The sequence below is a fragment of the Rutidosis leptorrhynchoides genome, chromosome 7 (genome assembly GCF_046630445.1).
Source record: "Rutidosis leptorrhynchoides isolate AG116_Rl617_1_P2 chromosome 7, CSIRO_AGI_Rlap_v1, whole genome shotgun sequence".
NCBI lineage: Eukaryota > Viridiplantae > Streptophyta > Magnoliopsida > Asterales > Asteraceae > Rutidosis > Rutidosis leptorrhynchoides.
In genome coordinates, this window is record NC_092339.1 from 367,582,413 (window position 1) to 367,609,957 (window position 27,545).

A 27,545-nucleotide genomic window follows, 5' to 3' on the forward strand; every position below is an offset into this window, starting at 1 on the left:
ACCATGTTTTTAAAATTAATATATAAATATTAAATTAATATTTTGAACTTTATAAAATCAATATATTTAAGTTTGTAAATATTTGAAAAATTAATCTTTTTAATATAAATTTGTATGTATAAAAACAAAAATATAATATAAGTTTGGTGTGAATTAATAATATGAATTTTTAATTAAGTTTGGTGTGAATTTAAAAACAAAAATTTACTTTATTTCGCTAAGTTAAAAATATGATTTTTAAAATTCGTCGTGAGTTGAAGACTAGGTCGTTGAACCGAAATTGCTTTACCCGAGGGAGGGACGAGAACTTTTATTATCATTATTTTTAATCTTATTGAATTAAAGTATGCCAAAAACATTAAAAAAAAATCCAAAAATCTTTACATTTAAAACCGCGCTTTGATTTGACAAATTTTAAAAATTTTGTCGAGGGACAGAATAGGACATCGATTCAAAACGCCCTCATCCTAAAAAGAAACAAATTTTTTAAATTTTATTAATTTTATGTTTTATAAAGTATAACCTTTTTAAAAAAAAGCCAAAACACTGTAGCCGGCACCCCATGCGATCACATGGGGTTTGCACTTGAAACCCATGCGATCGCATGGGGACCAAATGCAGGCCAGACTCAAAACAGACAGCAGGTCTGTCTTCTCCACACAACACACACACAAACACGAAACTCTCTCAAATCTTCACCAAATTTCGCCAATTTTCCACCGTAATTCGTCATTTTTCTTGCTCTAATCATGCCTAGATTCTCATTCTTCAGCAAAATGGTAAAAATTACACCCCTAAACTCTATAAATTCCTAGTTTTTGTGATAATTACCAATTTTTTACCTAATGCAATTTTGTTAATTTCTAGTGTAATTAATGTTAAATTGTTAGTATTTTATGCATGTATAACCTAGATTGATGCTATTTAACATGATTTGAAGCCAAAAACTTCAAAATTTTTAGAAATCTAGGGTTTGTGTTCTTGAGCAATTTGGGGCTTTTTGATATAAACAGGTTATGGCCGATTTTTGTCATGAATTATTGCTAAATTGAGTAGTGTAACATGTTTAGATAATTAAATGATCCAAACATTGATCCTAAACATAATTTTTGGAGATTAAAGTGGACTTTTTAAGTCCAAAATTCATGAACTTGATTAATTTGATGTAATTGCCATTTGAGACTTGTTTAATTATTAGTAATGAATATTTTGACATGTTATTTGAGTTAAAAGCTTATGAACTTTGTATACATTTTCATATGTGCTTATTTGAAAAGTGTAGAATTGTGAAAAATTGTGAAAATGTGTATAAGTTTAATTTTGATTTAACATGTTATAGTGATTGTTTTAAGTTGTTATTTTACTAACACTAATGCATATTTGGATGCTCAAATTTTGTGTTTAATGTGTTTTGCAGAAAGCCGATACTGGAGGTTCAGGAGCATCATCATCTAGACGACCAGCACCAGCACCAGAACCAGAACCAGAAATGCAACACGAACAAGAACCACAACAACAGCCTGATCAGCACATACCTTATTATGATCCGGTACAGTTTGTTGATGAATTCATAGTATTCCCAATGAGGCCGCCAGTAGAATTCCCAACGATTCCTGAGCACACTCTGCATCCTAATCTAAGATTTGATAGGAGATGGAGAGATTACGAGACATATCAAAGGAACAAATTCAAATTGGTAACAAAAAATATAGAGGTGCCAAGGGTAATCGATTGGGCCCCTTTGGAAACGGTCCATCTATCTGACCGTGTTAGCCAGCTTTTGGTACAAAGGTATGACAGTTCTTCTTTTACAGATTGGGAACGTCTTTTCACCATTCGTAGGCCTGTATATAAGGAATGGTGTGTTGAGTTGATGAGTACTGTATCACTTGATACAAATATAGTTAGAATAGATGATAGAAGATTTCTTAGGTTTATCCTTGGCGGTAGGATGTACAGAATGTCCATGCTGGACATGGCCAGGGCCTTACAGATATATACTCCTGGTGAGTTGCTATTACCCGATTGTACAAATTTGATTCATTATGGTGAAAGGGTAGATAGTAACTTTGACGCTGACGCCATTTGGAGGCGTATGTCACATTTTGATGTTTTTACACGAGCTGGAGCACACTCCTATACATATATTGACAGAGCCGAGCTTCGTATTATTCATAGATTTTTGGCTAACTCAATTACACAGAGAGGTCACAATAAAGAAAAAATTACCTTACATGATTTATTCTACCTAAAGTGTATTTGGGATCCTAGAAGCTTTGTCAATATCCCTTACTGTGTTGCTTTTTATTTATCTAAAATGGTAGAGGGAATGCAGGACGGGAGTATAATAGGAGGACGTATTTTTGTTACTCTCATTGGAGAGTATTTAGGTGTTGATAGGAACCAAGGGGGTCCATTACAGCTTTGTAGAGAATAGGTTGAGCCCTTAGGATTGAAAGTTTATGTAGGTGCTAAGGTATTGAAAAGTAGACGTAACCAGGCAGTACCCTATGAGGGATCTCATCCTCAGGTAGAGAGAGGCTCAGACGAGGAAATGGAGGAGGCGGAAGACATTAGGGATGTCTTTCGAGATGCTATTCTTGACGTCCACGTTCGTATAGATGAGGAAGCAATGACGAACGCGGCCAGACATAGTATGTACGAGCAGTGGAACTCCGAGCGAGTATACGAGGATTATAGGCGACGCCAACACGATAGCTGGTTAGTTCATCAGCACCAAATCATGAGCCAGCTATCATATCAGGTACCAAATAACTATGTACCTACTCGACCTGCTCATTTTCCGCCACACAATCCCGATATCCAACCACCCTTTAACCGGTATGACTATAACCAAGCCTATCAGAACACCTATAACCAACAATGGAACCCACCTGATGAGATGAACTGGAACCCCTATCCAGACTGATTTGGTTCAATTTAGTTATTTATATGATTTTTATGTTTTTATCTTTTTACTTATTCATGTTTAAACTTATGTTATTGAATATACTTATGTAATCTTTATCATTTTTATTATTATTGTGTACTAATATTTCACATTTAGGATTTGAAAGTGGTTTATTAAGTCCCATTTCAAATTGTCATGCATGTTTATATTTGTATGTATGTATATTGTAAATTGTACAAAACAGGGTAAAACAGCGCATTTTCAAAGACTGGCATTAAGTTCAGCAAAAGCTACTAATTTTGACGACAAGATGACAAATAAATGTGATGTAACAACAGACGGAATGAACAAATGATATGCACCATTTATCATTCAGCAAACAAACGCCAATATGTTTGGAAACTTTGGTAAAATTTAATCATTTCTACGCTAATCACCCTCAATAATTTAAATTGTTACTGATTTCTTGCAAATGAGGGCATTGCAAGATCTTAAGTGTGGAAAGGGGTTAAATTCTTTCGGATTTTTAAAATTTTTTTTACTTTAAACACTTGGTTACCATTAAAAATACTAGTAACGTAGTAGTTGTATTAGAATCTAGTGCTCTCTGATAATAAAGAACAGCCCTAGTCTTATATACTGACTACCCAATTCTAGTAAAAATTTTCAAAATTTTCAATTAAATGAACTCAAAATCATGTTTATACATATTTATGAACGATAAAACTAGGTGTTAACACCGAAATTAGTGTTACCTCATAAAGGACATAAATTGAGAAACAAACCAAAATGTTAAAATTCATTTAGAATGGAATAGAGGACAATAAAAAGGAAAATAAAATCCAAGTGTGGGAAAAATTACCAAGTTATCTTAAACATATGTCACATATTTCTGTAACAAATAATTGAAGATACTTTTGCTTTGGACTAAACTAAACTGTTTTACCCGATGAAAGAAAAGAAGAGATGGATCTACACGATGAATCAATTCCATCGTTAAAAGGAAGTAAAGTCTTTCGAAAAAGACACGCGCTTCTTGATTTAGGTCATGAAGTTGTCGTCCAGACCAGCTGTAGGTTGATGAAAAATCTAGAAAAGTCATCTCTAAAATCAGCAGGAAATCCACGAACCTCAGCATAAAACAGGGTCGCCAAGTGGTCAGATTTATCCTAACCATGAGAAGGATTTATCTCGTACAATGGGGGGCACCGTGTAAATTAGTTTGATAAGACTAATGAATCAGACCCCCAGAAAGGATAATCTCCTTAAAAGATCAAAAATTAGCTTTTAAGACTGATATTACTCAATCCTAGAGATTGACCTTAAAGGTTGAGAATTACAAACTCATGGAATTCAATGATATCTAAACTCGAGCTTGAACGAGAAAATATTTTGATCAAATTATAAACCGATTTGTTTTCTGAAAACCCATTTTCAATGCGTTCATTACCATTGAACGTAAAATCCTAGGAATTCACCTGGAATTCATTAGGTCACCTGAACCAAATCGGGTGTCAACCGTAAGAACGGTGGTTGCATAGCATGGTCGAAGACAGGACCTTGTGCCAGACCGAAAAATCATAAGGGTGAGCTTTACTATTGCTCCCACCAAGGATAGTAATTGCGTCCGACACGTTATAGACCATAATTAAAAGCATGTCAGGGGACATTGCCTTAACAGTTGCTTGTTCAACGCTTTCCTTTACAACCGGACGGTAGTTTATCAAAAGGTAATATACGGAGCAAGTAAACTGGACGTGTTGCTTTCCCAATACAAGGTTAGCAAGTGGGTGACACAAAACCGCAAGTTTTGAGCTAAAATTTTCAAATCTGAAACCCACCAAACCCACAAAAAAAAAAAAAAAAAAATTGCAAACACCGGTGAAGGGTTATTCCGGAAAACTTATCTAGGGTAAAAGTTAGATTTAATTTTCAAAAAAATCAAATGTTTTCATAAAGATCCAATTTCCTAAAGGATCTAAATTTTCATAAGTCATGTGAGACTGTAAACCACATCGTTACTACCATTGTTTATACCGCCGTAAAGAAATCACTGATGTACAAAGTGTGAAGAATAAAGAAGTGATTCTAGTATTTCAAGACTATATTGCTTGAGGACAAGCAAAGCTCAAGTGTGGGAATATTTGATAATGCTAAAAACGAACATATATTTCATAGCATTATCCCTCAAGAAAGACAAGCTTTTAGTTGCAACTGTTCTATTTTCAAGTGATATTCGTTTAAATAATAAAAGGTGAAGACAAAAGACAGATTCGACGAATTGAAGACGCAAACGACCAAAAAGCTCAAAAGTACGAAATACAATCAATGAGGTTCTAATTATTGATAAGAAACGTCTCAAAATTACAAGAGTACAAGACTCAAAACGCAAAGTACAAGATATTAAATTATTCGCAAGGACGTTCGAAAATCCGGAACCGGGACCAGAGTCAACTCTCAACGCTCGACGCAACGAACTAAAAATTACAAGTCAACTATGCATATGAATATAATATAATATATAATTAATTCTTAAAATTAATATATATATTATATTATATTTAAATAAACGTCGGCAGAAGAAAACAACCAAATGTGGCTCTCCCCAGCTGGCCATGCGATCGCATGGCCTGGAAGGCATAAATCCATGCGATCGCATGGTGCACAGTTCCAGCCCACATGCCTATAAAAATTGAGCTTTGGTGTAACACAAAACACATCTTTTTCTTCTCCTCATTCAACGTATAATATTTATATTTATATTATAATTTTAATTTTATTTTTAATTTATAATAATAAGGGTGTGTTAGCGAATGTTGTAAGGGTGTAAGTCGAAATTCTGTCCGTGTAACGCTACGCTATTTTTAATCATTGTAAGTTATGTTCAACCTTTTTAATTTAATGTCTCGTAGCTAAGTTATTATTATGCTTATTTAAAACGAAGTAATCATGATGTTGGGCTAAAAATATTAAAATTGGGTAATTGGGCTTTGTACCATAATTGGGGTTTGGACAGAAGAACGACACTTGTGGAAATTAGACTATGGGCTATTAATGGGCTTTATATTTGTTTAACTAAATGATAGTTTGTTAATGTTAATATAAAGATTTACAATTGGGCGTCCCTATAAATAACCATTTACACTCGATCGGACACGATGGGCGGGGTATTTATATGTACGAATAATCGTTCATTTAACCGGACACGGGAATGGATTAATAGTCACTAGAATTATTAAAACAGGGGTGAAATTATGTACAAGGACACTTGGCATAATTGATAACAAAGTATTAAAACCTTGGGTTACACTCAGTCGACATCCTGGGGTAATTATTAAACAAAGTATTAAAATCTTGTTACAGTTTAAGTCCCCAATTAGTTGAAATATTTAACTTCGGGTATAAGGATAATTTGACGAGGACACTCGCACTTTATATTTATGACTGATGGACTGTTATGGACAAAAAACAGACGGACATATTAAATAATCCAGGACAAAGGACAATTAACCCATGGGCATAAAACTAAAATCAACACGTCAAACATCATGATTACGGAAGTTTAAATAAGCATAATTCTTTTATTTCATGTTATTTTATATTTAATTGCACTTCTAATTATCGCACTTTTATTTATTGTTATTGTATTTAATTGCAATTTTAATTATCGTACTTTTTAATTATCGCAAGTTTATTTTATCGCACTTTTATTTATCGCAATTTCATTATCGTTATTTACTTTACGCTTTAAATTAAGTCTTTTATTTATTTAATATTTTACATTTTGTTTTAACTGCAACTAAAGTTTTAAATTTGACAAACCAGTCATTAAACGGTAAAAACCCCCCTTTATAATAATAATATTACTTATTTATATTTTTGTATTTTTATAAAATAAAACTAATATAGCGTTAAGCTTTGATTAAAAGATTTTCCTTGTGGAACGAACCGGACTTACTAAAAACTACACTACTGTACGATTAGGTACACTGCCTATAAGTGTTGTAGCAAGGTTTAAGTATATCCATTCAATAAATAAATAAATATCTTGAGTAAAATTGTTTCGTATTTAATAGTATTTCCTGCTAAAATTTAATAGTATTTTATACCCCTTAGTTTTAACTATCAACTTTTAAAGTTCAATGGCGTCGTAGTAAGGGTTCCGAGTTTACTTGGGAGCCCGAAGAGTTTGTGTTGGTTTATCTTCCTTCGTGTCATGCGGCTTGGATCGCGAGGATGCGCTCCGATTCAAGTGGGGGATAGTTGTAACATCCCGTTTTCCCGTGCTTACTTAAAGGTACAAACTTAATTATTAGCACGATTATAACTTGTTCGTTTATGTGATTAAATGAGCCAAAGTGTTAGTTTATGAGTTAGTGCATGTATGTGTGTGTATATATATATGTATATGTATATATATTTGAGAATGCATGCGTGAACGTGTATATTGATGTGTCGTGATGGCGTTGAGTCGTGTGAGACTTAGGGTTGAAACTTAGTCGTGAATAGGAAGAGCAAATGAGGTGGGCTAGTTGTTGGAACCTTGGTTTGTGTTAAATGGTCGAAGTGACCAGGATCAGGCTAATGCCGCGCTGTGACGAATTGGGCCACGACGCGATAAACAAAGCAAACCTGGATCAGAGATTGGGTTAAGAAGGGTCCATTTTCCCTTTATGTGTCGCGCCGCGACGATTATGGCCACGCCGCGACAGTTCTGCAGTTCTGATTCCGGTTTTAGCTTAAATTGAATGACTTTAAGGGACAAAATGGTAATTTGACATGTAAATCTGATGGGAGCATTAACTCTCCACCACACATCCATTTATTTCATTTCCTTTTTCCATTTTCTTTCCAATTTCTCTCCCAAAACACAAAACCCACTTAGTTTAATCTTGAAATTTGGAGTTGGAGATTTGTGAATCAAACCTAGGAGCGAGATTTAAAGTTGTTCTCCTTGTTACTAGCTACAAGAAGATAGTCTTGGTAAGTTCTAACCTTGTGTTTTAAGTTTTAATTGGTTAATGGCTAGGGTTTGGGTTACTAGAGATTTGTATGACCCGTTTGAGGGTAAAATGGGTGAGTTGGGTTATGTTGTTGTAATGGAACCCTAATAGCCACTATTTATGGTTTTGGCCTTGTGATTTGAGGTTGTAAGTGTAAATTGGTGTTGTTAGTCACTAATGCACTTTAAGAATTATGAAAGAAGTGTTAATGGGTAAGTTTGACATGATTGTGGGTTTAAGTGATATAAAACGGGTCAAAATGTACTAGTTGACCTAATTAGATGAAATGGGTATGGATTACCCTAAGTTTTGTGTTAATTGAAGTTAATAGACTTTACTTCACTAGTCTTAGTGATTAAATTCGAGTCTTGGCCATTTATGGGCGGTAGTGAGTAGTTGAGTCATTTAATGCAAATTGGGTCATTAAATGCTCAAGTGGGAATATTGTGGTTAATCCCACTAGTTGTGAAATTGAATGTGCACTTAATGATTTAGGTACATTTCATTGAAGCTCGGAAGTGCTAAATCATCATCCTTGTGACAAGGTGAGTGGAATAATTATACCTTCATGTATATGGCGCGTTTATTTGTGAATGTTATGGTATGAACCATGTGCCGGTAGTGCCATAACATGTATGGGACGGATATAGGATGTGAACCATGTGCCGGTAGCATCAAGTGTGAACCACGTGCCGGTAGCACTATAAAATGAGGCGTGAACCACGTGCCAGTAGCGTCAAAGTGTGAACTATGTGCCGGTAGCACTATAAAAGAGTGAGACTCAAATGCGTATGGTGTGAACCACGTGCCGGTAGCACCATAGCGTTATGGCTAACCATATTGTGTTGTGATTCGTTTAGCATTATATATATATGGTGTTGAGTATATGCTAATGAGATTTTGTGTCAATGTACCACTTGTTGGTATTTCGGGTATGATTGACTTGCTATGTGAGTTACATGTTCGTACGAGGTATTTGGAATTTGTGATTGCAAATAGATGGGTTATATATACGTATGTATAACTATTGCATTCACTAAGCATTGCTTACCCTCTCGTTGTTTACCATTTTTATAGGTTCCGTCTTGGATAAGGGTAGGGGCATACGGTTGGATTAGTTGTCTTCCATTTTGATGACAGGGGGTGCTTATGGGATAGCTTTTGAAGTTGGCCTGACGTTTTGGGTAGTTTAGCCCCAAACCATGCTCGAGTGTCGTTTGGATTATAAACTATTATCGTAGTAGGTCAAACTTGTATTAAACTTAAATAATTGTTTACATATTTAATTGGCGCATAAATATGTATTATATATAAAAAAAAATTATCGTATGGAATACAGTTTGGGTTGTTTCAACATCATACAATAGCTCAATGTTCCATGCAAACACCAAGAAACTCAAAAGGGATTTGCGTGATTCCTACTTATGGCATTGTCGCCTTGGTCACATAAACAAGAATCGAATGCATACATTTCAAAAGAATGGACTTTTAAAATCAAATGAACTGGACTCATTTGATGTATGTGAATCTTGTTTACAAGGCAAAATGAGTAAAGCACCTTTCAAAGGGACCTATGAAAGGGCTAAAGACTTATTGGGATTAATACATTCGGATGTATGTGGACCCTTTAAGCCCATGACTAGGAAAGGTGAAAGATACTTCGTTACTTTCATTGATGACTTTAGTCATTTCGGATATGTCTACTTGTTAAGACACAAGGACGAATGATAACGCTAAAAAGGAACATATATTTAGTATCAATATCTTTCCAATATGTAAAGCTTTAGTTACTATTGTTCTATTTTTATGTAATAATCGTTTAAATAAATAAGTGCGAAGACAAAAGAAGAAAACGACGATTTGAAGACGCAAACGACCAAAAAACTAAAAAGTACAAATTACAATCCAAGTGGTTCAAATTATTGATGAGAAACGTCTAGAAATTACAAGAGTACAAGCCGCAAAACGCAAAGTACAAGATATTAAATTATACGAAAAGGCGTTCGAAAATCCGGAACCGAGACATGAACCAACTATCAACGTGCGACTCAACGGAGCTAAAATTACAAGTCAACTATGCACAAGAATATAATATTATATATAATTAATTATATATATATTATATATTATTTTAATCAAAGCAGCCCACGTTTAATTCATTTGGTGAGCTGGAATCCGAAGCTCCGCACTCGCGGAGCTGTGAATCACAAAACCTCCGCACTCGTGGAGCTGTATAGTTCAAAGTGGGCCTATAAAAGGCCGTGTATTCTGATCGATTTCCTTACATCTTTTTCTTTTCCTTTCTATGTAACGTATATATATATATATATATATATATATATATATATATATATATATATAAAATATAATTTTAATTTTAAGTTAATAATAATAAGGTTATTGTAAGAATGTTTTACGGGTTTTAAGTCGGAACTCTGTCCGTGTAACGCTACGCGATAAATAATCACTGTAAGCTATGTTCTTCCTTTTTAAATTAATGTCTCGTAACTAAGTTATTATTATGCTTATTTGAGCTGAAGTAATCGTGATGTTAGACTAAATATTAAAGACGGGGTTATTGGATTTTGTACCATAATTGAGGTTTGGACAAAAGACTGACACTTGTGGACATTGGACTATGAACTATTAATAGATGGGGGGTATTGTCAAATCGAAAGACAACTCATTGGAATCTGTCGAACCTATCTTCAAATTAGTTAATCTAATAATTATTAAATGATTATGCATGTCCTATTTAGTGACATTTATACGACATCTTTTACGATCATTTAATTAATTATTCGTGTTGGGTAATTGATTATTCAAACTGATCAAGTGGGTAAATTAATGTTCATATCTTATTAAAACAGGGGTGGATTACATACAAGGGTAATTGGTGTAATTATTAATAAAGTATTAAAACCTTGGATTATACGCAGTCGATAACCTGGTGTAATCATTAAACAAAGTATTAAAACCTTGTTACAGTTCAAATCCCTAATTAGTTGGAATATTTGACTTCGGGAATAAGGTTAATTTGACAAGCATTTTATAATTATGACCGATGGACTATTATGGTCAAAAATCAGATAGGTATCAAATAAATCCAGGACAAAAGACAATTAACTCAGATAAATAAATTAAGATCAAAACGTCAAACATCATGGTTACGGAAGTTTAAATAAGCATAATTGTTTTATTTCATATTTCATCGTACTTTTATTTACTGTCATTTTATTTACTGCAATTTACTTTATCGCAATTTATTTTTTTTACGCTTTATTTGTATTTTTGTACGCACTTTAATTAATGTCATTTATTTTTACGCTTAAATATAAAATCGACAAATCGGTCATTAAACGGTAAAAACCCCCTTTTATAATAATATTACTATATATAATTATATATATTTTATATAAATATAGTTGTTAAAAATATAGCGTTAAACTCAGCTAGCTCTCTGTGGAACGAACCGGACTTACTGAAAACTACACTACTCTACGATTAGGTACACTGCCTATAAGTGTTGTAGCAAGGTTTAAGTATATCCCATCTATATAAATAAATAAAACTTGTATCATATTTCGCCATATTTCATATTAAAAATATAATCTATTTCGTATACACCTCGCTTAACATCAAGTTTTTGGCGCCGCTGCCGGGGACTCGGTGAGAAACGCTATATTTTTATCTCTAATTTTGTAAAAATATTTTGTATTATTAATAAGTGTTAAAAATATTAAAAATAAGAAAAGAAAAAAAAATATATTTTTAAGAATTTATCTATAAAAGTATTTTTATTAAGTTTTTAAAATATAAATTTATTTTTATTTTCTAACTATTATTTTATAAAACTAAAAAAATCAAATAAATATAATATAAAAAAAAATTTCGAACTGGGCCAGTTAAATTTCAAAGCCCGATTCAGTTTTTAATTAAATTAAACTGGGCTGAGTCTGTTTTTGGCCCAATAGCTGAACCCAACACCGTTAAACTCTGCAGTCGCGGAGTTTCTCTGGCACAAAACACCGCAGTCGCGGAGCATTCCCAAACTGACAACCTAGTACGCCATAATTACGGAATTTAGGGTTTATAATTAATTAATTAATTATAGTTAGGGTTTTAATTTAATAATAATTAGTTTCAGTTTTAATTAATTTTGTATTTTAAGTTTTAATTATTTTTATTAATTTATAAATTAGTACCTTTTTAATAAATAATATAAAAAATTTATTTTTATAAAAAATTTATTTTTATAACTTTAGTTTTATTTTTTGTATCTTTTTATTTGTTTAAATCGTAATTTATATATTTATCGTTCGTAATTAGTTTAAGATTAGTTTTGCCGTAGTTATTTTATATTTCTAGATTTTTAGGCTTTGCCGTAAAATCCCTTAAGTGCTTTTTCTTTAGAATTAAGATTTAGGCGCTTTAGAATTTTGCGACGCCGTTTATATATTTTAGTGCCTTTTAAGTTATTGCCATTTTGGATATAGAATTCCTTTTAAGATTTAATACCTTTAGGCGCAACTTTTTAGATTTAATTTCTAGACTTTTTGTTTTCGACGTTTGTTTTTCGACTTCTTGTTTTTCGACGCGCTTCTTTTTCTTTCTCATTTCTACGCTCTAGTTTTTAGGACATAGAATTTTCTTTAAATCTCGACGAAAAATTATTTTTAAGCGGTTAAATTGATAGATATCCAAAATTTTCAGGTACGTAGTAATAGTTGGATTTGTTAGTGGCGAGTTGTGGGCTTCCGATTTAAAGGGTCCTGGCTACCTGCTGCATCTATTGGCTATTCGAAACGTGGGCAAAATCAGAAAAGTCTATTAATTTGATAACTTATATAAATTTTTTTTTATTTTTTTTTATTTTTATAACTAATAGGATATTCAGTGAATGCACCGAGCAAAACGTTCACCACCTTTCATACGTTCACCACCTGTAACTCGATCAAGACATCTAGCCAATATTGTCGCCGTTGATTTTCCTTTAGAATCATCATCAAGTCGACCAAGTATTCCAATTCAAATTTCCGATAATCCATTTTTTGAACCCGACCTCACAATTGAGAACCCGGAGGATATTCAAGGACAATTCCAAGATCCTGAACCAATAATCATTCCTCCTGAACCACAAATCCTTAAATAAGAATCTTCTAGTGATTCGTATTCAACAAATTCAAATATGGAAATAACGGAACCTCTAAGTATGGAAGATCGAATGAGAGCCACACGCACTGGCCAAGGTCACGCCATTATTAAGCCAGACATTAATGCGCCAGATTATGAAATCAAAGGACAAATCCTACACATGGTAACTAATCAATGCCAATATAGTGGTACGCCAAAAGAAGATCCAAACGAACATCTTCGTACCTTTAATAGGATCTGTACTCTACTTAAAATCAGAGAAGTTGAAGATAAACAGATCTATCTCATGTTATTTCCCTGTACTTTAAAGGGAGAAGCCAAAGATTGGTTACAATCGTTACCTGAAGGAGCGATTGACACATGTGATGTTTTAGTTGAGAAATTTCTTAAAAGATTCTTTCTGGCATCTAAAGCCATGAGACTTCAAGGAGAAATTGTTACGTTCGCGCAAAAGCCAAATGAAACTCTATATGAGGCGTGGACAAGATTTGGAAAGTTGTTGAGAGGATGTCCTCAACACGGTTTAGACACTTATCAAATAGTACAAATATTCTACCAAGGATGTGACATTACTACACGAAAAGACATCGACATAGAAGCTGGTGGTTCCATTATGAAGAAAATCACAACTGAAGCTTATAAAATTATTGATAACACAGCCTCCCACTCACATGAGTGGCATCAGGAAACATATATTTTTCGTTCATCTAAAGCGGCTCGAGCCGATTCTAGCCATGACTTTGATTCCGTTTCCGCAAAAATAGATGCTTTTGAAAGACGAATGGAAAAGATGACTAAAGATATTCACGCAATACAAATCAGTTGTGAGTAATGCGGTGGACCACACTTAACGAAAGATTGTCACATTGAATAAACGATGGAACAACGAGAGAATGTTTCCTACATGAACCAAAGGCTGGGAAATAATTATCAAAATAATTATCAACCGCCAAGGCCAAACTTTAATCGAAATCAAAACATTCTTTTCAATCCAAATGGACCCAACAATAACTCGTACAACCAACAAGGTCCGAATAACCAACCAACTCAAAACAACACTTTCAATCAACAAAGACCTAGCTTGTATAAACCACCGCAACAAACCGAAGAGAAAAAGCCAAATCTGGAAGAAATGATGGCAAAGCTAATGGAATCTCAAAAACAATTTATTACATCTCAAACCCAAATAAATGAGAGGTTTGATCAGTCATTAAGAACTCAACAAGCTTCCATTTTGAATCTGGAAAAACACGTAGGTACTCTTGCTAGCATGATAAATGAGAGGGAACAAGGAAAGCTACCGAGTAATACTGAAGTAAATCCTCGGAATGAGAATGTTAATATGGTGTCAACAAATTCTGAAAAACCATCATCAGAAGATGGGAAGGTTTTAGATGTGAGTAACAATGAAGAAGTTACAACACCACCACCACCACCTGAGTATGTAAAGCCAGTGATGGCACCATACAGACCACCCATCCCGTTTTCAAGAAAAGGAGTTAAGTATGAGAAAGTAATATGTAATAAAGTTTGTGATACCTCTGGAAAGAAGAAGAAGAATAAGAAAGTGCAAGAAACAAAAACCGTAAAAGTAAACCCGGTGAAGACAGTTCCACCAAAACCTCCATCTAGGTTAGGTGATCCGGGTGAATTTATTGTTCCTTGTCTACTTAGTGATTGTGTCATGTATGATGCACTAGCAGATTTAGGTGCGAGTGTGAGTGTTATGCCTCTTTCATTATATAAGAGATTAGGAGTAGGTGAGTTAAGTCCAACAGAGATGAGTGTTCGACTCTTTGATCAAACCATTAGGCACCCAGTTGGAATTGCTGACAACCTACCCGTTCAAGTAGGTAATTTAACCTTTCTAGTCGAATTTATTGTCATTGACATAGAAGAGGACTCAAACGTTCCTCTAATTTTGATGTAAGAAAAGGTAGAATGACACTTAGTAATGATGAAAAATCGATCACCTTTGTGAGTTGAAAGTCTATATCTCCACCAACCAAAACCGTTGAACCAAAAACGATTGGTAAAAACCATATTGTTTTACCAACTCCAACGGTAGTGCTTAACAATAATAAAACGCCTAAGTGTGGGGAAGATGAAGTAACACCTAATGATGACTTGATAACAAAGAACCCCATTGTTGATACGAAATTAAATGACACCGTTATTAATAGTTCAATGAAGAAACTTATTAAACGGATTCGCGATGCTAGAACTAAGGGGAACTTTAAGTTATGTAACCGGTTAGTATCCAATATATCGCCTAAAGAAAAGGCAAAACTAGTTGAATTTGTGGATATTACACAGGAATCCAACCAATGGCTTAAAGCAAAAGTCACAAATATGCAAGTTGATTATGGTTCAAGAGAAATTGACAATGAAGTTAATCACAATTTCGACACCACAGCTACCTAAGAGTGGGGAGATTCAAATGTTCAAAAAATAAAATGCTGTCTAGAGTTAGTTGTTCTGTTCTCGTGTAGTTCCGAGAATGGAATCTGATTGGTCTTTTTCGCTAGCAGACACTAAAGAACTAGTTTTCTCCCTCCATTCTGAATTTTTTGTTTTTGTTTTGTAGGTTTGTATGAAATTAATACGCTTTTTAAATTTAAGTTTTGTGTGAATTTAAAAACAAAATTTACTTTATTTCTTTAAGTTTAAAAAAATGATTTCTAAAATTCGTTGTAAGTTAAAGACTAGATCATAGAATCGAAATTGCTTTACCCGAGGGCGGGGCGAAAAATTTTGTTATCATTATTTTTAATTTTATTGATCTAAAGTATGCCAAAAAAATTAAAAAACCCAAAAATCTTTGCTTTTAAAATAATCGCTTTAAAAACGACAAATTTTAAATTTTGTCGAGGTACGGACTAGGTAACATACCGAAACTACCTAAAGTAAAAGGAAACAAAATTTTAAAAAATTATTCATTTAAATTGTTTTAATAAATACAGGTTATATATATATATATATATATATATATATATATATATATATATATATGGGTAGTTTATCTGTGGGTAGTTTATCTTATGTACAAAACAGGGTAAAACAGCGCATTTTCAAAGACTGACATTAAAGTTCAGCAAAAGCTACTAATTTTGACGACAATACGCAAAATATCAAATGTGATATAAAATAATATGTTTGCAAACTCGGTATTTTTAATCACTTTTCTACACTAATCACCCTCATGAATTTATAATTATAGTCTGATTTCATGCAAATGAGGGCATTGCATGACCTCAAGTGTGGGGAAGGGTTATAAATTCTCTCGGGTTTACACTTGATTTAAGTGCCAAATTTTGTCAACTAAATGAATTCAAAATCATGTTTATACATATTTATGAATGATAAAACTAGATGTTAATGCCAAAATTATTGTTACCTCGGAGAGAACATAAATGGAGAAACAACCCAAAACACTTGAATTCATTTAAAATGGAATAGAAGAGAATAAAAAGGCAAAGAAAAGAATAAATAAAAGCTAAGTGTGGGAAGAATTTACCAAGTTCTTTAAAACACATATCACATATTTAGTACAGATTATTGCAGGTACCTTTGCTTTGGACTAAACTAATCAGTTTTACCCGATTTATTGTAATACCTTTGAAAGAATAGATGGATCTACACGATGAATCAATTCCATCATTAAAAGGAAGTAAAGTCTTCCGAAAAAGACACGCGCTTCTTGATTTAGGTCAGGAAGTTATCGTCCAGACCAGCTGTAGGTTGACGAAAAATCTAGAAAAATCATTTCTAAAATCAGCAGGAAATCCACGGACCTCAGCATCAAACAGGGTCGCCAAGTGGTCAGACTTATCCTAACCATAAGAGGATCTGTCTCGTAAAATGGGGAGGGCGCCGTGCAAATTAGCTTGATAAGACTAATGAATCATACCCTCAGAAAGGATAATCTCCTTAAAGATCAAAAATCAGCTTTTAAGACTGATATTACTCAATCCTTGAGATTGACCTTAAAGATTGAGAATTACAAACTCATGGAATTCGATGATATCTAAACTCGAGCTTGAACGAGAAAATATTTTGATCAAATTAAAACCGATTTGTTTTCTGAAAACCTATTTTCAATGCGTTCATTACCATTGAACGTAAAATCCTAGGAATTCACCTGGAATTCATTAGGTCACCTGAACCAAATTGGGTATCAACCGTAAGAACGGTGGTTGCATAGCATGGTCGAAGACAGGACCTTGTGCCAGACCGAAAAATTAGAGGGTGATCTTTACTATTGCTCCTACAAAGGATAGTAATTGCATCCGACACATTTTTGACCATGATCATCTGCATGTCATTAGACATTGCCTTAACAGTTGCTTGTTCATCGCTTTCCTTTACAACCAGACGGTAGTTTACCGAAAGGTAATATACGGAGCAAGTATACTGGACGTGTTGCTTTCCTAATACAAGGTTAGCAAGTGGGTGACACAAAACCACAAGTTTTGAGCTAAAATTTTAAAAATCTGAAACCCACAAAACCCACAAAAATATTTTGCAAACACCGGTGAAGGGTTATTCCAGAAAACTTCTCTTGGGTAAAATCTAGCTTAAATTTTCAAAAGATCAAATTTTTTCATAAAGATCCAATTTCCTTAAAGGATCTACATTTTCATAGTCATGTGGGACTGTAAACCACATCGTTACTATCATTGTTTATACCGCCGTATTATAATCACTGATGTATAAAGTGTGAGAGTAAAAAAGTGATTCGAGTGAAGTGTGATTTAATTTCAAGTTCTGTATTGCTTGAGGACAAGCAAAGTTCAAGTGTGGGGATATTTGATAATGCTAAAAAGGAACATATATTTAGTATCAATATCCTTCCAATATGTAAAGCTTTAGTTACTATTGTTCTATTTTTATGTAATAATCGTTTAAATAAATAAGTGCGAAGACAAAAGAAGAAAACGACGATTTGAAGACGCAAACGACCAAAAAGCTAAAAAGTACAAAGTACAATCCAAGTGGTTCAAATTATTGATGAGAAACGTCTAGAAATTACAAGAGTACAAGCCGCAAAATGCAAAGTACAAGATATTAAATTATACGAAAAGGCGCTCGAAAATCTGGAACCGAGACATAAACCAACTATCAACGTGCGACTCAACTGAGCTAAAATTACAAGTCAACTATGCACAAGAATATAATATTATATATAATTAATTATATATATATTATATATTATTTTAATCAAAGCAGCCCACGTTTAATTCATTTGGTGAGCTGAAATCCGAAGCTCCGCACTCGCGGAGCTGTGAAGCACAAAACCTCCGCACTCGCAGAGCTGTACAGTTCAAAGTGGGCATATAAAAGGCCGCGCATTCTGATCGATTTCCATACGTCTTTTTCTTTTCCTTTCTATGTAACGTAAATATATATATATATTTATAATATAATTTTAATTTTAAGTTAATAATAATAAGGTTATTGTAAGAATGTTTTACGGGTTTTAAGTCGGAACTCTGTCCGTGTAACGCTACGCGATAAATAATCACTATAAGCTATGTTCTTCCTTTTTAAATTAATGTCTCGTAACTAAGTTATTATTATGCTTATTTGAGCTGAAGTAATCGTGATGTTGGACTAAATATTAAAGATGGGGTTATTGGATTTTGTACCATAATTGAGGTTTGGACAAAAGACCGACACTTGTGGACATTGGACTATGAACTATTAATAGATGGGGGTATTGTCTAATCGAATGACAACTCATTGGAATCTGTCGAACCTATCTTCAAATTAGTTAATATAATAATTATTAAATGATTATGCATGTCCTATTTAGTAACATTTATAAGACATCTTTTACGGTCATTTAATTAATTATTCGAGTTGGGTAATTGATTATTCAAACTAATCAAGCGGGTAAATTAATGTTCATATCTTATTAAAACAGGGGTGGATTACATACAAGGGTAATGGTGTAATTGTTAACAAAGTATTAAAACCTTGGATTATACGTAGTCGATAATCTGGAGTAATCATTAAACAAAGTATTAAAACCTTGGATTATACGCAGTCGATAACCTGGTGTAATCATTAAACAAAGTATTAAAACCTTGTTATAGTTCGAATCCCTAATTTGTTGGAATATTTGACTTCGGGAATAAGGTTAATTTGACGAGCATTTTATAATTATGACCGATGGACTATTATGGACAAAAATCAGATAGGTATCAAATAAATCCAGGACAAAGGACAATTAACCCAGATAAATAAATTAAGATCAAAACTTCAAACATCATGGTTACGGAAATTTAAATAAGCATAATTGTTTTATTTCATATTTCATCGTACTTTTATTTACTGTCATTTTATTTACTGCAATTTACTTTATCGCAATTTATTTTTTTACGCTTTATTTGTATTTTTGTACACACTTTAATTATAGTCATTTATTTTTACGCTTAAAATATAAAATCGACAAACCGGTCATTAAATGGTAAAAACCCCCTTTTATAATAATATTACAATATATAATTATATATATTTTATATAAATATAGTTGTTAAAAATATAGCGTTAAACTCAGCTAGCTCCCTGTGGAATGAACCGGACTTACTAAAAACTACACTACTCTACGATTAGGTACACTGCCTATAAGTGTTGTAGCAAGGTTTAAGTATATCCCATCTATATAAATAAATAAAACTTGTATCATATTTCGCAATATTTCATATTAAAAATATAATCTATTTCGTATACACATCGCTTAACATCAATGAAACTTTTGAAGCATTCAAGGAATATCAAAACGAAGTACAAAATCAACTCAATAAGACAATCAAGGTACTTCGTACCGATAGAGGAGGTGAATACCTAAGTGATGCCTTCCAAGATCATCTTAAAAGTTGTGGGATTATCTCGCAACTCACTCCTCCTGGAACACCCCAACTTAATGGAGTTTCCGAAAGGAGGAACCGAACCCTAATGGATATGGTTCGATCTATGATGGCTAGAAGCTCGTTACCTCTATCATTTTAGGGTTATTGTCTATGATCCGCGGCTCGTATTCTAAATATGGCCCCAACCAAGAAAGTGGAACGAACTCCTCATGAGATGTGGTTTGGAAAACCTCCATCTCTGTCATACTTAAAGGTATGGGGATGTGAATCTTATCCTAAGCGTTACGTCCCTAAAAAGTTGAATGCTCGATCCACGAAGTGTATCTTCATAGGATATCCCAAGGATGATATGGGATATTATTTCTATGATCCATCCGAGCAGAATGTATTTGTTGCTCGAAAGGCTGAATTCCTTGATACTAAGTTCCTAATGGAAGGTAATAGTGAAATGAAGATAGATCTTGAAGAGGTTCAAGATCAAATAGATGATACACAATTGGTTGACACTAGCACTCAACATGAAAATGTTGAGAATGATCAAATGAATGATCAAAGTGTACAAGATGTTCGTAGATCTGGTAGGATTAGTAATCCTCCTGAGAGATATGGGTTTCTCATGGACAGTTGCTATGTGGTTGATTTGGATGAACCAACAAACTACCAAGACGCTTTATCAAGGATTGATAAAGATAAATGGCAGGAAGCCATGAACGCTGAGATGCAATCCATGTATGACAACCAAGTTTGGGAACTTGTTGCACAACCTACTGGCTCAAGGCTAGTTGATTGTAAATGGCTTTTCAAGATGAAAACCGACATACATGGTAACTTGGATACATACAAAGCTAGACTTGTAGCAAAAGGTTTCACTCAAACTCAAGGGGTTGACTATGATGAAACTTTTTCGCCTGTGGCAATGCTAAAGTCTATTAGGATATTACTTGCCATTGCTGCTCATTATGATTATGAAATATGGCAAATGGATGTCAAGACCGCTTTTCTAAATGGATATCTTGAGGAAGATGTCTATATGGTTCAGCCTGAAGGTTTTGTTGATCCGAAATATCCTAAAAAGGTATGCAAGTTAAAGAAGTCAATCTACGGATAGAAACAAACATCCAAAATGTGGAATCATCGTTTTAATGAGGAGACCAAGAAATTTGGCTTCATTAAAAATGGTGATGAAGCTTGTGTATACAAGAAAGCTAGTGGGAGCACTATCATGTTCCTTGTACTATATGTGGATGATATATTGTTATTTTGAAATGATATTCCTGCAATGCACGGTGTTAAAACTTGGCTAAGTAAATGCTTCTCCATTAAGGAACTTGGAGAAGCACAATACGTTTTGGGGATTGAGATCTACCGAGATAGATCCAAGAAATTGATAGGTTTGAATCAAAGTGCATACATTGAAAAGGTCTTGAAAAGGTTCAAGATGGAGAACTCTAAGAAAGGTTTGGTACCTATTCAAAGAGGAACACTCCTTAGTTCATCTCAGTGCCCCACCACGAAAGATGAACAGGAGAGAATGAAGAAATTCCCATATGCATCTGCCATTGGGTCAATCATGTATGCAATGATATGCACTAGATCGGATGTTTCATGCGCTCTTAGCCTGACAAGTAGATACCAGAATAACCCAGGAAACAGTCATTGGATTGCTATCAAAAGTATATTGAAATACCTTAGGAGGACTAAGGATATGTTTCTAATATATGAGTCTGGTGAGGAGGAACTCGCTGTAAAAGGTTACGTGGATGCGAGTTTCCAAACTGATCGAGATGATTCTCGATCACAATCCGGTTATGTCTTCACATTAAATGGAGGTGCGGTCTCTTGGAAGAGTTCAAAACAGGATGTTGTTGCTTTATCCACTACAGAGTCGGAGTACATTGCCGCCTCATTGGCAGCTCAGGAAGCTGCATGGATGAAGAAATTCATCGATGACTTAGGAGTAGTCCCTTCCATTCAGGAACCTCGTCTCCTTCCTCATGGTCTTCTCTAAAGTAGATTGTATTATTTCCAGCAACAACTTCATTCAAAGGTTGAACACCGACTGAAAATGGCGGTAACTCGTCAAATTGGTCGTACTCATCCTCATCAACAACGTTCTCGATACCAACAATCCACCGTTTTCCATACTGAACCACATGCCATCTAGGATCCTTTGGGTCTTCGATAAAGAATACTTGAGTAACTAGTTTTGCTAGAATGAATGGTTCTTCTTTATATCCATTGGTGGAAAGATTAACAGTTGTAAAACCATCTTCATCAACTTGAACACCGCGATCATTAGCAACCCACTTACACTTGAACAAGGGTATAGTGTACGAATCACCATAATCTAATTCCCATATTTCTTGAATGACACCATAATACAATTTTTTGGCGATCCTTGATCTTTCTTCACGATTGACCATGGTGAATTCCGTCGACGAGGCTATCACCGTGACACCGCTGTTTTGGGTTTTACTCTTCTTATCTTGAGCTTTAGTGTAAAAGGTATACCTATTTATGTCATATCCTTGATATTGGAATACATGTTTAGGGGCGAATCCCAAAGCTTCGACCGTTTTATCAATATTTGGAAGTGTCCTCCTAACTTTGTCTTTCAACCATTTTGAAAAAGTTTTTTTATGTTGATTTGCCAACCACTTTGCACTCTTTTTAGGGTATTGTTGTCTCAAGAACGACATGTGTTCTTGTATGAACGGATCAATAGATGTAGTGTGTTGTAAGACATTAAAATGTGCCTCTTGATAATCGGAAACATTTGAATAGCCCGTCTTACACCCAAGTGTCCCTTGACCTGATAGTCTTCCTTCATGACGACTTTGTGGAATCCCGACACTTTTAAACCCATCCATATAGTTTGTGCAGAATTCGATCACCTCTTCGGATGCATATCCTTCAACGATACTGCCTTCTGGTCGATTAAGGTTCCTTACATAACCTTTCAAGATACCCATATATCTTTCAAATGGATACATATACCGTAAGAAAACTGGACCACATACCTTTATTTCTCCTACAATATGAGATACCAAATGAACCATGACATCAAAGAAAGAAGGTGGAAAGTACATCTCGAGTTCGCAAAGAGTAAGTATGATATCTCTTTGATATTCATCCAGCACACCAGGATCAATCACCTTTGAATGAATCATGTTGAAAAATAAGCATAGTTTTGTAATTGTGTGTCGAATACGGTTGGGTAGAATTCCACGAATTGCGATAGGAATCATCTGGGTCATTAGTACATGACAATCATGTGACTTCATACCAAGTAACTTCAAATCTTTCATCGAAACCAACTTCCTAATGTTAGCAGAGTATCCTGATGGAACCTTAATACCATGTAAACATTGACAAAATTTAGTTTTCTCGACCTTCGACATAGTATAACAGGCCGGAGGAAGAAACTTGGTGGACCTTCCATCAATATCTTTAGGTTGTAGCTCTGGTCTGATATTCATTAATTCCATGTCCCTTCTAACTTTAATTCCATCTTTTGTTTTTCCAGGAATGTTCAACAGTAACCCTATCAAACTTTCACAAACATTTTTCTCAATATGCATAACATCAATACCATGTCGGACTCGTAAATGCTTCCAGTAGGGTAATTTCCAAAAAATAGACTTTTTCTTCCAAATACCTTTGGGAGGACCAACCCCTTTCTTTCTCAACACAACATTTATATTAGCAACTTTGGAGAGTGTAGTTTCTCCATCCAATGGTGGTGGTAGTGTTCTATCCTCTATAGTACCATCAAATAAATCCGATTTTTTACGGTACGGGTGATTCTCGGCAAGCTTTCTCCGATGCCCCATAAATGCAGGTTTCTTACAATTTTCAGCCATATCGAGTGAGTATTTTCCTCACAAATAAGACATGCCTTTTTCCCCTTCGTACTATATCCAGACAAGTTACCATAAGCAGGAAAATCATTAATGGTGCAAAAAAGCATTGCCCGTAGTTGGAAGTATTCTTTCTTGTATGCATCATAAACGTGTATGCCAGTACTCCATAATTCCATCATTTCATCAACTAATGGTTGCAAATAAACATCAATGTCGTTTCCAGGTTGCTTTGGGCCTTGAATCAAAAGAGACATCATTATGTATTTTCTTTTCATACATAGCCAAGGCGGTAGGTTATAAATGCATAGAAGAACAGGCCACGTGCTGTGACGGCTACTCAAATCTCCGAACAGATTAATTCCATATGAACTGAGTCCGAACCTTATATTACGTATCTCATCCCCAAATTCTTCAAAATCTTTATCAAAATTTTTCCATTGAAGTGAATCGGCCACATGTCGCATTTTACCATCATTTTTACGATCTTCAGCATGCCAACGTAATAATTTTGCATCTTTCTCATTCGCAAATAGTCTCTTTAATCATGGTATGATAGGCAAATACCACAATAATTTTGCAGGAGGTCCATTTTCCGACACATCACTATCAGCATTATCAGTTGGTTTTCCACGTTTATACCTAGATGTACCACATACCTTACATTGATGTAGGTCTTTGTCTTCATTCCTGTATAACATACAATCATTTGGACAAGCATGTATTCTTTGTATTTCCAATCCCATTGGGCACATTAATTTCTTTGCTTGGTATGTTGAAACCGGCAACTCATTACCTTCTGGTAGCATTTTGTTCAACAACTCTAACAGGCTAGTGAAACTTGTGTCGCTCCAACCATTGTTTGATTTTAAGTTAACCAGTTGTATCACGGTGGAAAGTTTTGTAAAATTCATACAACCGGTATATAAAGGTTTTTCAGCGTCAACAAATAGTTGTTGTAATCTGTCATGATACTTATCAGCAACATTATCCTCCATATCCAAATCGTCAAACATGTCATCAAAATTAACATTATTGTCACTATTGTATGAATCTTCTTCATTATCGGTATCGTTATCCGAAACAGACGGGTTAAGGTCAGCTACTGACTCACCATGAAAAGACCAACATGTGTACCCTCTCATAAATCCGTGTGCAATTAGATGACTTTTGATATCGGTTGAATCAGCATACCACCGTGCATTTTTGCATTTATTACAAGGACAACAAATTGCGTTGTTTCCTTTTTCTAGTTGATCAGTCTCGACGACTGTAATAAATTCATCTACACTATCCATAAACTCAGCGGTAGCTCGACCTATCTCGTACATCCAAGTATTCCGATCCATCTACAAGCAACATTGAAAAAAGTTAATACATTATTAATAATAAAGAATTTAAAAAGTTGGAAATAGGACTAGAACCCACGACCTCCTCTCTACCAAGCAACGTCCTAACCATCTAAGCAATTGTGTTAACCTGACAAATTTACATTTATTTTCTTTAAAAATATCACTTATGGTATACTGTAAAAAAAAAAACCCCAAATCAAAATCAATTGAGTTTTTATCGATCATAATCCCATTACCTCATTATCATTTCTCTTTTGTTATCAGTCTGTGTTCTAAAAAAAACCGCCAAGCAACCCAAATCACTTGAATCTGTAAACCCTAATTGTTCGATACCCTATTCGATTTCTGTTCTATTTTAGATTCAAACTCTGCACGATTCTACTGTGCTACCATGGCTTACACGAAGCATCGTATTACAAGAGAAAAAGAGTGTCTTTCAAAGGTTAATTCCTACCAGTAATTATAATCAATAATTAATTATGTTTATTTGATAATCTAAATTTATTACTTTTTTTGTTCAGAAATAAACGTGAATATTATTGTCGCGCAATTAGTCTTTGAAATGGGTTTGGTTATGAGTTCGGTCAATTTCCTTGTTATTGCATATTGTGTATGTGTGATATGTTTGCTGTGTTATTCATAACACAATAATAAGACTGGATTTGTTTGAAATGATATTAAGGTGTATAAGCCTGTGTTTGTTGTACTATGATCTTAATTTGTATATGCATGTGCTTAGATGTGTGTCTTTTCTATTGCATTTTATGTGTATCTTTTCTATTGCATTTTATGTCCAGATGCAACAAAAAATTAAAAAAAGAAGTGTAAACAAACTGAAAAAGAAGTCAGCTGTTGTTCAGTTGAACATTGAATTTGATGAGTTTGGCCAAGCCATTGGAAAAACCCAAGCTATTTTTTCGACCAACATTGGCGTTTTAACTAGGACCACTTGTGATTTCCTTGTAAAGGATTGGAAGCATGTGTCTCCTGATCAGAAACAAACTTTATGGAGCAAAATAAAGGTATTTAAATCTAAGATTTTGATTAATTACTATTTATTTATATATGTTACAACATTCAACACTTACAGTAGATTACATTATACAGGAACTTCATAATATTAAAGACGATTTTGCACGAAAAACAACACTACAAAAATGCAACACAACGTTTACGAGATTCAAGCGCAAGTTAAGAACGTATATGGATGAAGGCAAGCTTCCTTATGTGGAAGTAAAAGATTACGATTTCATAACTCCAGAAAAATGGCAAAAATTTTGTGCAATCGAAGCTACGCCTGCTAGACGAGTAAGTGCTATTCAACCTGATTTGTATCAGGTTTGGAGGTACATTTTGATATTGTAACGCTTTGAAAAAGTCATTTAATCGCAATAAACTGTGTAGGAACTAAGAGAAAAAGGCAGGAAGAAAGCTTTCAAAAAAGCAAAAGAAAAGTATGCTCGAGTTGGTCGTTCGGGATATCGTGGGAAAAAAGCACAATGGGATACAGAAGCAAATGATCCTCATAAACGTACACCATACCACAATATCAAATATCCTGCAGCGAGGTATTACGTGCTGGGCAGGATGAAGCCGGATGACAAAGGGAAGAAGGCAGTAGAAACATTTGCGCCGCTTGTAGAGAAAATTGTAATATATTTATATTTAAATTTTTAGACTAACCAACTCATAATTTTTCTATAATTGATTACTTGTGTTTTTTTTCCAGGTTAGGACAGTTAAAGAAGGCGGGGATGCCTTGTTAACTCATGTGGGGAAGGAAGACGGTGGTCGAAAAAGGGGTATAAGTAGCACAATAGGATACCACAAAATCACAAAGAAACAGAAATCAGGCGATAAAGGAATGAGGGTAACTGATTTAACTGATGTTATGTTTCTTACAATATTTAAATGCTTACTTACTACATTTTATATTTCATGTTTGCTAATCAGAAGTCTCAGGAAAACCAAAAGCATGATGATGAAGAGAATGTTGTTGATGAAGATAATGATGATGAAGAAGAGAATGATGATGAAGAAGAAGATGTAGATGATGAAGAGAAAGAAGATGATGAAAAGGATGTTGATGAGAATTCTGGTCATGAAGATGATGTTGATGATGAAGAGAAGTCTGATGATGAAGATGATAGTGATAATGAAGTGGAAGGTGCTAATGAGAAGTCTTAGGAAAAGGAAAAGCTTGATGATGAAGAGGATGAAGAGAATAATGATGATGATGATGAAGATGTTGATGATGAAGAGAATGATGAAGATGAAAAGGATGTTGGTGAGAAGGCTGATAATGAAGATGAAGGTGATAATGAAGTGGAAGGTGCTGATGAATGGCCTCAGGAAAATGAAAAGAGTGATGATGGTGAGGATGCTGATGA

The 27,545-nt window shown here is 34.2% G+C and overlaps 1 protein-coding gene across 1 annotated transcript in view; it reads right to left on the reverse strand.

Moving 5' to 3' along the window:
- Positions 1 to 25,396, reverse strand: part of LOC139860495 (uncharacterized) — a 105,358-nt gene extending 79,962 nt beyond the window's left edge. Inside the window, exons 1-5 of the mRNA XM_071849251.1 lie at positions 25,392 to 25,396; positions 25,246 to 25,282; positions 24,463 to 25,152; positions 23,842 to 24,342; positions 21,923 to 23,788 (exon numbers count right to left, since the gene is read on the reverse strand). Coding sequence (XP_071705352.1) covers positions 21,923 to 23,788; positions 23,842 to 24,342; positions 24,463 to 25,152; positions 25,246 to 25,282; positions 25,392 to 25,396 — 3,099 coding nt within the window. The remainder of the gene's footprint in view (positions 1 to 21,922; positions 23,789 to 23,841; positions 24,343 to 24,462; positions 25,153 to 25,245; positions 25,283 to 25,391) is intronic.
- Positions 25,397 to 27,545: the final 2,149 nt, after the last annotated feature.